Source organism: Canis lupus, chromosome 18 (assembly GCF_011100685.1).
Source record: "Canis lupus familiaris isolate Mischka breed German Shepherd chromosome 18, alternate assembly UU_Cfam_GSD_1.0, whole genome shotgun sequence".
NCBI classification, from domain to species: domain Eukaryota; kingdom Metazoa; phylum Chordata; class Mammalia; order Carnivora; family Canidae; genus Canis; species Canis lupus.
Window position 1 is genome coordinate 11978157 of NC_049239.1, and position 14974 is coordinate 11993130.

The window sequence follows — 14974 nt, forward strand, 5'->3', positions numbered from 1 at the left end:
CTCAGGTCCCCATCCCCACAGTAGGAACAGCGAGGTCAGCGCTGAGGGCAGGGAGCCAGCACGGATGACAGGGTGTAGGAGAGGTTCCTAAGGAAATGCAGAGAACACCCTCCCAGCAGCCTGGGGGTGAGGGTGGGGTGGGAGAAGCTTTCTCTCCTGTGAGTGGAGAGTAGGACTTCCGAGGAACAGTGGGAAGGATAGAAAAAGCAAGCTGAGCAATGGCCTGGGGGTTTTGGTACATAGTGTTTTCAGAAAACTAAGAGACACAAGGAGACAGGACTGGGAGTTTGGATAACTGCCTATGGGAGGTCAAATGGTGCTTTCTACCAGAATGAGGACCATGACTTACTTAATCCTTTCCCCTACTGAAGGCTGTTGTGCAGGAGAAGATGTGATCAACACTGTGTTTCCATTAATACTGAAAGGCCACACATGGATTAGCTGTGAGCATGGACTCCAGCCCTGAGCCGGGTTCAAATCCCAGCTCCATCTCTTACTCTTTGTATGACTTTGCACAAATGACTTCCAGGGTTAATGAGACTTTCACATCCTAGAGTGGCTTGAGGAACCCATGGAATAAATCTAGTGTTCTACTTCACATGGGGCTGGGACAGGGTGACTGTGACAGGAGGCAGGAGGCTGGTGCAGAAACCGAAGCAAGAGATGCTGAATGCAAGGTGAAGAAACAGGAGGTGGGACAATGATGAGACACAGGAGGCAGAAATCCAGAGGGTGGACATGGCCTAGTGAGTGATGGGATGGGAGCCTCTAAGAAAGGGCAGGTCCCTAAGGAGGCTCTGGTCTCCATCACCAGCAACCAGGTAGACAGAGCTCCATCCTCACACAGGGGGTCCTGGAGGATGGTCAGGTGAGGGCATGGCAGGTAATCAGAGAACATCCAGCCCTTCCCCTGGTCTGCCTGTCTTCTGAGATGCAGAGGGCACATCACAGGGTCTGTGGCCCTTGGAGACATTTGTTTTACACTCTGGGTCTTACCACGGGTCCCACAGCAAGACCAGGTCTCAGTTACTTTCCTGTCTCCATGCCTGCTGTGCTCCATGTCTGCTCAGTGTTCTGAGAGCAGAGGGAGGGAGGAGACGGAGGGAGGACTGGGCTTTTGAGTGATGAATGTAAACACAAAGGAGAATCACAATTTTTTTTTACCTGCTTCGGATTCAGGAGGAGAATAAAACTGACCATCAGAAAGACCACCAGGTATAAGTGCTGCCCTCTCTGAAGCATCCTGAACTATCAGGAGTCCTGGAAGAGAAGAAATTCAAATGCTGGGAATGATGTCATACTTCTGGTAGCTTCTGGGCAAGGTTAATCACAATAAAATGCTGTTATCATTATATTAAAGGAAGGCTTAGCAAAAAGGTAAGTTCTGTTCAAATCAGGACTTCCAGGGTCTCCCTTCTAGCTTGGTACCTAGCTGGTCTCAGGAAGCTAATCTGGGGAGACACTCACTGTTTTCCTCTTCTGCCTCTTGAGGTAAGACTTTGAAATCCAGGAACCAGGTCTCAATCCAGGCCAGGAGGAAGGAAATGATGGGCAGCACATAGCCGAAAGCCCCTTGAGAGAAAAGCTGGAAGGACAGATGTGAGCAGGAGAGGGAAATGCAATTACCAGGAGCTCACAATGGAAAATAAGGCTTCGCCATTATAGATGGTAATGGTAAGAGAACATGGGAGGCTGTACCTTTGAGAGGATCACTTTTGCGAGTAAAAAGGCACTGGTCACTGCTGTCGTCAACTGAAAGACACATCATCCAACATCATTTGCATTAGACCTTTTACATTGGGAAGGCACCTGCTCCCAAAGATCCCTGTCTGAGCCAGAAGCTCCCAATGCCTGGAAAAGCTCTGCCCACACCACTCTGTCCCCGGCCCCTGAACCGACACTGGCCAACATGGGCGTCTCCATGGCTCCCAACCCCACTGGCTGCTGGTGCTCTCCCTCCTCCCAGGGTCTAGCAGGCCACTGTGTGTGTATGTGGGGGGGGGGGGGGGGGGAACCGAGTTTTGTCCCCACAAGGTCCAACCTGCAAAGGCACTGTCCCCACAGAAGGGACCCCTGAAATGCAGAGCCGGGGCTCCCCCTAGTGGTTAGGGAGCCCAGGGATCATCCCACAGGACCTGGGCCTAGTCTCTCCATCCCCCAAAGAGGATTCCTAGCAACATGACCCCTGACCAGGGTGATACCAGCAGGAGCCTGACAGAACAGGGATCAGGGGACATGAGGTGTCAAGCTCTGTGAGTATAAACACAGTTGCAGAGTCAGTATTTTTTAGCAAATCACCCCCCTACACGCAAACATTTATATATATATATCTCCACACACACACACCCCAGCCAGAGTGAGCTATATCTGAAAGAGAGGAGGCATTTTACATTCTGACACAAATTAATTTTATAGGCTGACACTTAGTACCTTATTAGGTACCAGGTGAGTCCTCCTTCCAGCTGGCTGACCCCTCTCTGCAAATGTTTTTAAAAGGAAAAATAAAAAATAATCAAATGGATGTGCTAAGCATGACCTATCGTTTCATAATTTGGAGTAGATATTGGATACTTTCTAAAAACTCGGGGATCCCTGGGTGGCTCAGTGACTGAGCGCTTGCCTTCGGCCTGGGGCATGATCCTGGAGTCTGGGGATCGAGTCCCGCATCAGGCTCCCCGCAGGGAGCCTGCTTCTCTCTCTGCCTGTGTCTCTGCCTCTCTGGGTCTCTCACGAATAAATAAATAAAATCTTTAAATAAATAAATAAATAATAAAAACTCACTGAGTATCACTCACGCCTCTGAAACAAATACCGAGACAGATGGTCTGACAAACACTAGTGTACGTTAAAGAAACTTTGGAGTAGAATGTCTCAAATGGGATGGCTGAAGAAAATCAGAAAGACACAATCACAGCTATTTGTTATCAGTAAAAATATATTCAGGACAGGGAGTCAAATCTGGCTAATGCTGTCAGCCTACATCTGAGACACATTAGCTTGGGACTCAGCTGAGGGTCTGATGTCCCACCTGTGATTCTGTGGATGCTCAGAAGAGCTGGCTCCTGGAGGACCACGTCTTAGAAGAGGGTCCATCCCCAGCTGGGCAAGCTTTGCTGGCCCACACACACACACCGAGGCCTCACTCCAGAAGCAGAACTGCAAGTATTCTGGAGCCGCTCCCTCCAGCTTGGGGAGCTCAATGTTATCCCCATACACCTGCCTTATTAGAGCTCTTCAAAAGGTCAGTATTCAGACATCTGTGGAAGTAGCAAAAATAACTGAGGCAGAATGGCTTATAATTCTTCTTTTAATCAGTAAATATTTACTGATGGTGAAGAGCAAGTGCCAAAGCTCCGTGCCGGATGTGAAGAAACAGAGACGAGGAAAAATACCACTGCCTTCAGGGCTCCTTCACCTTCAGTTAAGTGTCTGACTTTTGGTTTTGGCTCAGATCAGGATCTCAGGGTTGAGACACTGAGCCCCACTTCTGGTTCCAAGCTCTGCAGGGAGTGCACCTGAAGTTCTCTCTCCCTCTCCTGCTCCCGCTATGTGCTCTAGCTCTCTAAAGTAAATAAATGTTTAAAAACACCACTGCCAAAAAAAAAAAAAAAAAAAAAAAAAACCACCACTGCCTTCAAGAAGCCTGAAGGTAACAATATAAAAGGAGCACAGGAACTTTTCCCTTTGATATTAGAGGGAGGGGAATAAAATAGCAAGAAAGGCAATGATCAAAATAAGCAGAGAACAAGTCATGAAGAATTACCAAGCAGTTTCAACCAAAGGGGAAATTTTCACAAGTATCTTTATGACAGAGGTACTGATTTCATCATTCATTTGCAAAATGAGGCAGAGGGTGTGTTGGTGTTTGGCCAAGAACCATTGTTGGGTCTCTATGTTCCTCATTTGGCTCAGTATCCGTTGAGACAAAGCTAGTTACTCATTGCCATTGGAAAGAAGCCCTGGAGTGTTGAACCTACTGAAGCTAGAAGAATTCAACCCAGATGAAAAGCACATTTTCTCCCAACCTGTTGCTGTGAGCAGGCCTGGGCCACCAGCACTGGAGAAGATGAACAACTCGCACAGACATACTCACCGCTATTGCCCACCAATGGCGCAGTCTGCATACAGCATATGCAAGTATTAACACTTTAAATCGAAAAACTGCCAAAAGCTGTATTAAGAAAAAGACAAAGTAAGTTTTAAAAAACAGATACAAATATAAAATAATGGAGTTTTATGAAGAACTCACCAAAGCATCTTTATTATTCTGACTTAACTGATGACTGGCACTGGGCTATAGATCCATATTTGGGATCTCTGCTTTAGAATTTATGGAATACTGCCCAAATAAGGATTCAAATTCACTTCCCATTATCAACACCATTTTTATTTTTATAAAAATAAAACACCATTTTATTTTTCCTTTCTATTTGAGTACACATATATTTCTGATATGCTGTTAAGACTGGAGAGGATGCTCTCAGAGTTGACTTTCCCACTCCTGGTACAGACACTCACTTTTGAAAGAGACAGGTTCTTAGTAAAGTCCACTGTAAATCTCTGGGTTACAGGGGTACTGGGAGAGTTCTATCCAAGTAGCTACCACCCGATTACTTAGGGTAGCTCTGTAACATTTGTGAAATCCTTCATGTGTATTATTATCCCATGTAATCCCTTTGTCAACAATCCCATGTATCAATTACTGTCATTAATCCCACTATACACATAAAGTAGATAGAAAAATTATACAAGGTCACACAACTCCTTGGGGAGGAAGCCAGGACTTGAAACCAGGTGGTCGGGCTCTACTGAACCACTATGTCACAGCTGTCTTTGTAATTCTCATTTAGTAAGGAATACACATAGAGTAAGATTTTACCAATTTTCCTTGGAAGACATGCCTATTGTGGATAGAGAAAAGTCAGGTGACTCTTGAGCAGTGCCTGAGGGCAGGAGTCAGCCAAAAGTTTTTCACTAATCAAAACTACTGAAAGGTTGGAGGCTGACAGCCTTTTTGCAGCCACTGACCAGAGGACCACACTTAAGATCCTTTTACGTAAATGAAGGTCACAGGTTATGTTTTGTTTTAATTTGCTGTTTTCATTAAAAATGCATTTTCCAACAATCTGCAAACTGTTTAGCTTCTCTATTCATTCTAATTCTAGCCCTGCATTCTGGGTTTGGCAAAAGGATAAGTCTTCTTCAGCCCTCTATGTCAAAGTCTCCCTGGTCCAAAGGTTTCCTGGAGGCTGTGTCCATTTCCAGGCCAGACATATCAGTCCTTTTAGTCTGAGCTAATGGGCCCTGACTATTTGTCCAGGACCACTGACTTCCTAAGCATAAAGAACAGACAACTCTCAGAGATCTGGCTGATAGATTAGCCTGGTTTCCTGGCTGAGGCTAGTTTAAGATAGATTCAGCAAGGGAAAGAAGAGGAAAAAGGGAAATAAATCTTGCTATTATAGGTCAATTGTTTTTGAAGACAGAAATGTCAAGAAATATGGGATCTATCACCTCTGCCACGAACTTTAATGACCTGGGATGGGTCAAGACACCGATCCAAAGAAACTCAATTTCCTCACTTGGAAAAATGAGGGAATTAAAATTATATTAGTGATTTTCCAAATATTCTGTAGCAACCAAACACTTTTTCAACACAATCTTATTGGAAGTCAAACATATCATACAGAGAAAAATGGAACTACTTGGGTTGCAAGATGTCAATGACAGGGAACCCTAACCTCTGCTTACTGGGAGTCACAGCTCCTTCCCCATACACACTTCTGCAGGCCCCTTCAGAAATAAAACAACAACAACAAAAAAGCCTTCTAGTGTAGTTTGAAAACCACTAGAAAATATAATTACTCAATTACTAAAATTCTCAACCAAAAATGATGATGATGATAGTGACAGCAGGTGGTTCTCTGAGCTTCCAGGATGTATCAATCATTGGCCTAAATGTTTTCCATGCATTATTTTATTTACTTTTCAGAACTAGGGTAATCTTATTTTACATATGAAAACACTGAAGTTTAGACCCAATACATTAAAAGATGTACAAATAGTGATAGTGGTGTGAATCAAACCCAAGTTTTTCTGACTGTCGTGCTCTTAACAACTGTGCATAAAGCTTCTGAGGGTAGTGAACAAAGTAGATAAAATGAATTTGGAGGAATTCACTGTGAATATGAATTGCCCACACTACATCTAACATGATGTTACAATCTGATTTACTTACACTATCAACTATAAAAAGATACTGGGGAGACATACCAAACCCAGTGTGAGTTACAGTGTGCCCTGAAAGATTGTAAGCATTCTTTTGAATGAAATGAAGGCCTTGTCTATAGAGAATCACATCTGTGTAGTTCTACAACTAACTAAGGTTGCCCAGAATTATCAACAGATAACTTTCCTTGAAAACTCCAATTATAGAAAAATGAAATGTTGTATATTAATAGAAGTACACTCAGAAATCTATCTCAAGGCAGGAAAGGAATGGCATTTTCATCGTGTTGTTATATAAACAGGTCAATTTTCCTGTTAGTGATTAGGGTGGGTCACTGGCTTCTATGAAAAGAATAAAGGCTCCTTCTGACAATCATTATATGGTTTCACTCATATGGGGAATATAAAAAATAGTGAAAGGGATTATAGGGGAAAGGAGGGAAAATGAGTGGGAAAAATTAGAAGGTGACAAAACATGAAAGACTCCCTAACTCTGAGAAATGAACAAGGAGTAGTGGAAGGGGAGGTGGGTGAGGGTATGGGGTGACTGGGTGATGGGCACTGAGGGGGGCACCTGACGGGATGAGCACTGGGTGTCATACTATATGTTGGTAAATCGAACTTCAATAAAAAATATATATATTAAAAAAAAAAAGGCTCCTTCTGTTGCCCTTCCTTATCTCTCATTAATCATTTTCTTTCCTTCCTGTGACAAGACGATTCATTACAAAGAGAGTGAGAGTGCACTGACTGGTCTGGAAACTGAGAGGGAAGGAAAGCCAGGGTTTAAGAGAGGGAAAGAGAGAATGGCATAGTGTGTGTGATCGACTCAGAAGAAATTCACTTGTGGTTAGATTCATCATATCTGAAGTGAAATGTAAAATAGGAAATACTTACGAATATATCAAAATAAGAGGAGTAGTAGTCATACTGCACCACCTCCTTCTCTAATGTGTTCTCAATGCCTCCATTCACCTAGAAAGGAGAGTGAGAAGTAAAAATGAGACATTTACGTGTGAAAATAATACAAGAAAACATACATGTAAGGTTTTGTACACACTTTTCTGCCTACCTTCTTAGAACCCTGAAATGTTAAAATAGGAAGAACAAATACTCATTAACTCTAATAGAAAAAATATTGAATAGCATTTCCCACTTCAATTCTGAATTCATTTATTCAACAAATATAAATGTATGATGAAAAACAATGCCTTGTTTGTAGTTCCTATTTTAGCAAACTAAAATGTTTTTAAAAACCGCTTCTTTTTTCTTCTAAATAAAATCTTCAATTATACAAATGTATAATTTTAAGGGAGACAATTCACATTCGTCCAGGGCTGCCCTCACTCTCTGCCCACTTTCCATTGTTTTAGCTCTTGGAAGGCCAATGGGTCCTCTAATCTTAGCAAAGATCAATAACATGGGACAGAAGTGTAGATATTCTCTCTGGTTTTTCTTTTTTATTTGCTCCTGGCATATGAAAACCCTGCACTTTTATCAACATATATTTTTAACGTGGTAATGAAATGAGGGACAAACCAGACCTACAATCATATGTGCTTAAGTTACAATAAATGATGAAAATCAGACCTAAGATTACAAACTTTCCTCTGCCAATTCTCCTACCAAGATGACTTTTAAATGATCAAGTTCAGAACTCTACATATTACACTTATAGAAAATATTTTTTTAAAAAAAATAAAATAATAGGGCATCTGTGTGGCTCAGTGGTTGAGTGTCTGCCTTTGGCTCAGGTCTGCCTTTGGCTCAGGTCGTGATCCTGGGGTCCTGGGATCGAGTCCCACGTTGGGCTCCCCACATGAAGCCTGCTTCTCCCTCTGCCCATGTTTCTGTGCCTCTCTTTGCGTCTCTCATGGATAAATACATAAAATCTTTTTTAAAAAATCAAGTAAAGGAACGTGTGTCTGACAGTTAATGCAGCAGTTAAGCAGACACTAGAATCATTAGGGCCAATGGATTAGGGAATATGACATGCAACAGTAAACTGGCATTTCCAATCTGGAGTATAGACATTGTTTATCCTGGCAAACTGATGGAGATGATCTGAAAAAGGACAAACTGAAGGGTGATGGACCAAAGACCTGGATAAATGAGGAGAAAATCAATTAAGGAATGCCTTTGTAAGGTTTGCTAATTGGTCAAACTGGAATTAAAGTTGCCACAAGGAATGGATCCTCTTGGCTTGGAAACTTTTACAAGTATTTGTATTTGTTGTTTAAATGCAAATATACCATAAAAAACATTTGGTACTTTAAAATCCCTTAAGGAGGTTTTGGTTTCTGTGTAATTTGTGCAGACTAGCTACTGACCTGCTTGAATATAGATCTATATAGCATATAGAATGGAAAACTTGGGAGCAAAGAAAAATAATTATTAAAAGCCAAACAATCATGCAGTGTTATCACTGTGTGTCTCCAAACTAAGGACACTTAGCACTATCTCAAATATTAGAAGAATGATTATTCCAACTGACCTACAGTAAAGAGGGGTTCTTAATCTCTATCCTCCTTGCTAAGAACAGCTAACAACCTGCTCATGAAGTTCTTCAATCAACAGACAGTAGAAAAAAGGTTTTCTACAGTATCTGCACACTTTAAAAGACCCTGATTTGGAGGGTGCCTGGGTGGCTCAGTTGGCTAAGCAGCTGACCCTTGGTTTCAGCTGAGATCATGATCTTGGGGTTGTGAGATCGAGGCCCATGTCAGGCTCTGTACTCAGCATGGAGTCTGCTGGGGATTCTCCTTCTTCCTTCTGATTCTCCCCCTGCTTATGTTCTCCCTCTCTCTAAATCTTTTTTTTTTTTTTTTTAAAAAGACGGATTTTGTCTTGCCTTTAAATAGAGAAATCTCAATCTACATCTGTAGCTCCAACCTGCACTCTAAATCTTATTTCAAAATCTTTGTCTCTAGCTCAAGGTGTCCACTATAGACTCGTCTTTAGTTTCACATGGAACCTCTCCTCACAGTTCTGACAGAGCTCATCCTGTTCTTCTACATTCCAACACGAGAAATCTTCAGAGTCGTTTTTGGACACCGGGGATGATAAAACCAGCCTATCGGTAAGTCTATCAGCATACTTATTTTTTTAGTATTTCTCTAAGGTTAGCTTTTTCTTTTCTAGTCCCACCACCGTACATGGGATTCCTTTAACAGCTTTAGAACCGATCTGTCCGTAAGGTAATCCAACTGGCAAACCACTGCCACAAGATCTTTATCCATTCACCAAATATTTAATGAAAACGTATTAAGCGTCAAGTATGGTTCTAAATACAATGAATACTTTAGTAAACAAAATAGTATCTCTGTCTTTATGGAACTTATATTCTACCAAGCAGTGAGAGATGACAAACAAGAAAATAAGTGCCATGCAGAGAACAAAGCAGAGCAGGGTGACACTGTAATGGTTGACTTCTTTTGGTCCAGTGGTAAATGGAAGGCTTCTCTGTGGTAATATTTAAACTGACAGATTACCAGCATGATAAGCAGTCAGAATCTGCATCAAGATAAAGGCAATTAACCATTTCATTTAGAAGGAACAACTAGTATAAAGGCCCCAAACAGAAGAGAGTTTGTTACATTGTGAGACCAGGAGGCACGTCTGGGCTGCTCTGGGTGGACCAGAACAGAGAGAGAGTAGGGAAGGAAGTCTGGAAGCTCCTTGGGGCTGTGCAAGCCATGTTACAGCATTTGGATTTTATTCAAAGTGCTCTGATAGGTCAGTGAAGGGTTATAAATAGAAAGTAACATTATCTGATTTGTGTTTTTACTTTTAAAAGTCCCTCTGGCTTCTGTGAGGAGAATGGGCATTAGGAGGACAAGAGTGGAAATAGGCAAATTGGCTGGGCCTCTGGTACAGTAGTTTGGATGAGTGCTAGCACCGGCATGGTTGAGGGGACCAACTATAGGAATGGAAAGAAGAGGTCACATTTTGAATATATTCTACAAGCAGATTTGACAGGGCTTACTTTTCCCCTGGATGTGGAGCGTGAGAAATACAAAACAAACAAGCAACTTAATAAACGATGAGTCTTCATTTTTGGCCTGAGAATCCTGCTTCCTTGAAGCAAGGAGGAAAACTGGCTACTTTGAAAGTCATAGATGAGGGCAAAGTATTTTGGTTACTGTTATGATTGCAGAGGACAGCTGAGTCCCATTACTCTGCCAAAAGCCTAACACCCTTTGTGCTATTTCTTTCCTCTTTTCAAGACCAACACTACAAGGCAGTATAAGATACGTGTCTTATCTCCTCAGCCAAACTTCAAATCTTATATAATTTTTTTTGTGTAGTTCACCATGCCCTATGCCCTAGCACTCAGAAACGTAGAGACATGTAAAAAGAACAATGGATGTGAGTGATTAGAGATTTAGAGACAGACCACAAATTAAAGGGATGAAAAACCCAGGTCAGGACTGACAATATAAAACAAACCGAATTAGAAACTAAATGTTAATAAATCATTTATTAATAATAAATAAATAAATAAATAAATAAATAAATAAATAAATAAATCTTTGCTTAAAAGGTCAAGATGTGCTATTTTACTATATTCTTATATGATCTTTTAATTTTCCAACAGGGGTAACTAGTAGTCAGTGGAAAAGTTGAGTCTTAAAACACATATCTTAATTTGAAAAGATATATGCACCCCTATGTTTACTGCAGCATTGTACGATAGCCAAGAAATGGAAGCAATCCAAGTGTCCATCAACAGATGAATGAAGATGTGGTGTATACACACACACACACACACACACACACACTGGAATATTAGCCATGAAAAAGAATGTGATCCTGCCCTTTGCAATAATGTGGATGGACTTAGAGGGTGTTATGCTAAGTGGAATAAGTCAGAGAAAGACAAATACCATATGATTTCTCACTCACATGTGGAACTTAAGAAACAAAATAAATGAACAAATGAAAAAAAAGAGACAAACAAAACAGACTCTTAAATACAGAGAACTGATGGTTGCCTGAGTGGAGGTGGGTGGGGTGATGCATGAAACAGAGGGGATTAAGAGGCATAAGCTTCCAGTTACAAAACAGATAAGTCACAGAGATGAAAAGTACAGCATAAGAAATATAGTCAGTGAGACAGCAATATTGTTGTCTGGTGACAGATAGTGACTATGCTTATTGTGAGGACTGAGTGATGTACAGGAATGTTGAATCATTATGTTCTGAAACTAATATACCATTGTATATGTTCATTATACTTCAATAAAAAAATTAAATAAAAATACCTTTCTTAATTGCTAGGCCTAGTGATTTTTTTTTATTTATAACATGTTGCATAGAGGCAAAAACCGATCCTCTCTGATGAACAATAACAGTGCACAGGGACCCCTGGGTGGCGCAGCGGTTTGGCGCCTGCCTTTGGCCCAGGGCGCGATCCTGGAGACCCGGGATCGAATCCCACATCGGGCTCCCGGTGCATGGAGCCTGCTTCTCCCTCTGCCTATGTCTCTGCCTCTCTCTCTCTCTGTGACTATCATAAATAAAAAAAAAAAAAAAGAGATTCCCAGACTCTGATGAGTTTACACCTCCTCTACTGAGGACAAGAACTACCAACAAAAAAAAAAAAGAAAAAAAAAAAAAAAAAAAAACAGTGCACAGTCCACTTCACTTCCATTTCAATTTTGTTGAAGCAATAAGAAAGGAAGGATGAGAGAGTGTGATCCCCCCCCCCACAATTTCACACACTTAAAAGCAGATAGTGATATTACTGGTAAATCAATAAATGCTTTGATTTTGTGCTGTCATTAAAATTAAAATTAAATTAAATTAAATTAAAATTAAAATTTTTAAGTGAGTTCTCTTAAAACTACTGCTATGCTTTCCTGTTAAAAGATGTATTTCTTTTATTTCTTAATACACAGTCATTAGTTTTGGAAACTTTAACTCTTTTGAAATACATATTAATTTAAATATTGTCTTTAAAATATACATGTGGGACAAATAATAAAAAATATTCTAAATTACGATGTTTCTAAATTACGATGTCTTATCACTGGCTTGATTGGTTTTAAACAACTCTTGCCTGTGAAGAAAGCATTCTGGAAGTTTCCTATTTGTTGGTAAGGAATATAAACAGAGCCAAGGCTTTGGGAGAAAACAAATCTATTGAGTTATATAAAATATATTATTTAAATGTATTTTTACCTTTATTAATGTAGCAACTGGAGAACTTAATCATCTGTGAGGCTTGCATTATATTTCCATTGGACAGTATTTGTCCAGATAATTATATGACAATATAACTGCATAGACTTGACAAGACAGAGATAAACCTCCAAATGTTTCTACAACATTTTTTTCCATAAAATATGAATAGTCCCTTTCTGAAACAGTAAAGAGTGCATGAAAAATCTCAAACATGGGGATTAGAAAAGTAGGTTTAACAGCTAAAACATATTCCAGAGGCTTACTACCTTTTTGGAACAAGAAAAGGGTCAGGAAATAAATACTCAAGTCAAGCACTGAGCACTAAAGCCAGTCACGAACAATAGGTAAATGGATGGGCAGGGTTGTGTTCCAATAAAACTTTATAAAAAAGGCCAGATGAATCTGTCCCCCAGGCTGCAGTTTGTTCACTCCTGGTATAGAGCAAAACACCATGAATTCAAACTTCAAAGTGAGTTTTAAATGACCTGGCTTTGCTTTAAAACATGCCAATACAGCACAAGAAAAGTCAAAATCAGCTGGAAAAGAGCATGGAATTCACAAAATGAGACAGAAATGATGAGAAAAATAAGAAAATTGTTTCCTGTCTCTGGAAACAACTCTTATATAAAGTCATGGGAAAAAAACACTTACATTTAACTCTATTATCCACAGTAATGTTACAAATAAGAGGTCAAAGGTGACAAACAAACAGAAAGTCCTCCTGACATCAGATATGCCTTTCTTCTCTCTTCCTTCATAGGATTCAATCCTGGCCATGAGGTGTGTAGGGTTGATGGAATGGACGTCGCGCAAAGAAGCGTGAGAGCTCTGGCTCCCTGTGAGAGCGTTTTCCATGTCTTCTTGCAGGGGGTTCATCCTGAAGGAAGGTTAAAGGAGCCTTTTTCCAACTTCACCATCCCTAGAGAAAGGAGAGCTTTGTGTTAAATCAGAGCTCACCTAACACCACCATGCCAGCCCCACCACCCACCACCGTGCAACTGTTTCTTTAATGAGCAACAGTGTCTTAACTGAAGACATTTGTTTTGATGAAGACAATAAAGAGAAAGTGAAATGGGAAGCAATTCTAGATGTTATCAATCAATACCACAAAAGAGCTGTTACAGAAATGAATGAAATAAGAAGAATGCAAATTTACAGTATTAAAGAGAGAAGACAGGATGCTAACCACATGAGAAAGGTATAACTGATAATCCAGAGCAGACCCGTCCTTTGCTGTGCCAGGGATAAAACCTTTCCAACTCTGTGTCATTTCTCCTGAACCAGGAAAACATTTTCTGAAAGCTCCCCAGACAGTAGGTAACCAGAATATCTAAACTAGACAGGAAAAACATATTCCTGAAGAGGAAATGCATTTCCCCATCACCTCTGAATGAGTAAGCATGTTTCCTGGCCTCTTCTTGGAAAAGAAGTACACCCCCCCCACCACCACCAAAGTTCAGCATTATGCAAACACCTCTGTGCTAATTACACAAGTTACAGCTCTATCTAGAGATCCAGGGCCATCTCTCCCCAAGATCAGGATGCGCTTCTATAATAAAGGTAAAAGATTAGTAATCTAAGTGGTCTGATCACCTCACAGGTGATGCAAAGTCATGAAACAGTATGGTGAACAGTGTCGTTTACCAAATATTCCCGTTTCCCTCCCATAGCATCTCTCCCCATGGGAGGATTCTATACCCCTGGCTCTATCAACCTCATGAGCCTTTCTTTGGCCAATGTATCGCAAGCAGAAGTCTGTGTGCCACTTTTGTCCAGATCTAGGAAAAATGCATTGATTCCTTTCTTTCTAGCATAGTGACTGGTGATGTCCAGATAAAGAAAAGCATTTTCAAGGTGAGTAAAATAGAATTTGTTAACAGACTGCTGAGATTTTCCTAAAGCACTGTTTTCCCACTTGGTCCTATTCACAGTCCAGAACTATCTCTTTACACATGACCCTCACTTCTCTCCCTTCCCACATTCGGGAACAAAAGTCCTTCCCACATTTTCATAGATGTGGTAATAAAATGAATTAACATTCTTGAAAGCAATTTGGTTACATAAACTAAGATGCTTTAAAATATTCATCCTTCTTGGGCTAGTAACCTTACTTCAGCAAACCTAGAGAAAATTAATTGTAGACCTTCAGGACAGAAACTGATCTATGTCATTAGAGGTCAGGTTTGTGATTACTCTTGAGCAAGAAGTTGACTAGAGCTCACAAGTTTGATCAAATTCCATTTCTTGGCTTGAGTAGTACTACCATGGATGTAGGTAGTGGTTTCAGTGGTATATTGATTTGTGAATATTCAAAATGCTATACACTTATGTACACTTACCTATTTATGAACTGTGTATGTGTCTCTGTTAAGCAGACCTTATCATCATATATCTATAATAGTTCTGGTTAGAAAACAATCTAAATATCTAACAGAAAGGTAATAATCATAGATAAATAGATAAATCATAGTACAGACACAGTAGTCATTGAAATACTTATACAGTATTTAGAAGTCAGAAAAAGGCTTATATTACAATAGTAACTAGCCTAAAATCTGAA

General features: G+C 40.4%; 1 protein-coding gene across 2 annotated transcripts in view; it reads right to left on the reverse strand.

Moving 5' to 3' along the window:
* STARD3NL (STARD3 N-terminal like) overlaps positions 1-14974 on the reverse strand; it is a 51294-nt gene that overhangs the window by 11388 nt on the left and 24932 nt on the right. For both annotated transcript variants that reach the window (XM_038562677.1, XM_038562678.1), the window contains 6 exons: positions 13066-13333; positions 7126-7203; positions 4094-4171; positions 1699-1752; positions 1468-1585; positions 1165-1260 (listed from right to left, as the gene is read on the reverse strand). In XM_038562677.1, coding sequence (XP_038418605.1) covers positions 1165-1260; positions 1468-1585; positions 1699-1752; positions 4094-4171; positions 7126-7203; positions 13066-13290 — 649 coding nt within the window. In that variant the 5' untranslated portion in view covers positions 13291-13333. The remainder of the gene's footprint in view (positions 1-1164; positions 1261-1467; positions 1586-1698; positions 1753-4093; positions 4172-7125; positions 7204-13065; positions 13334-14974) is intronic.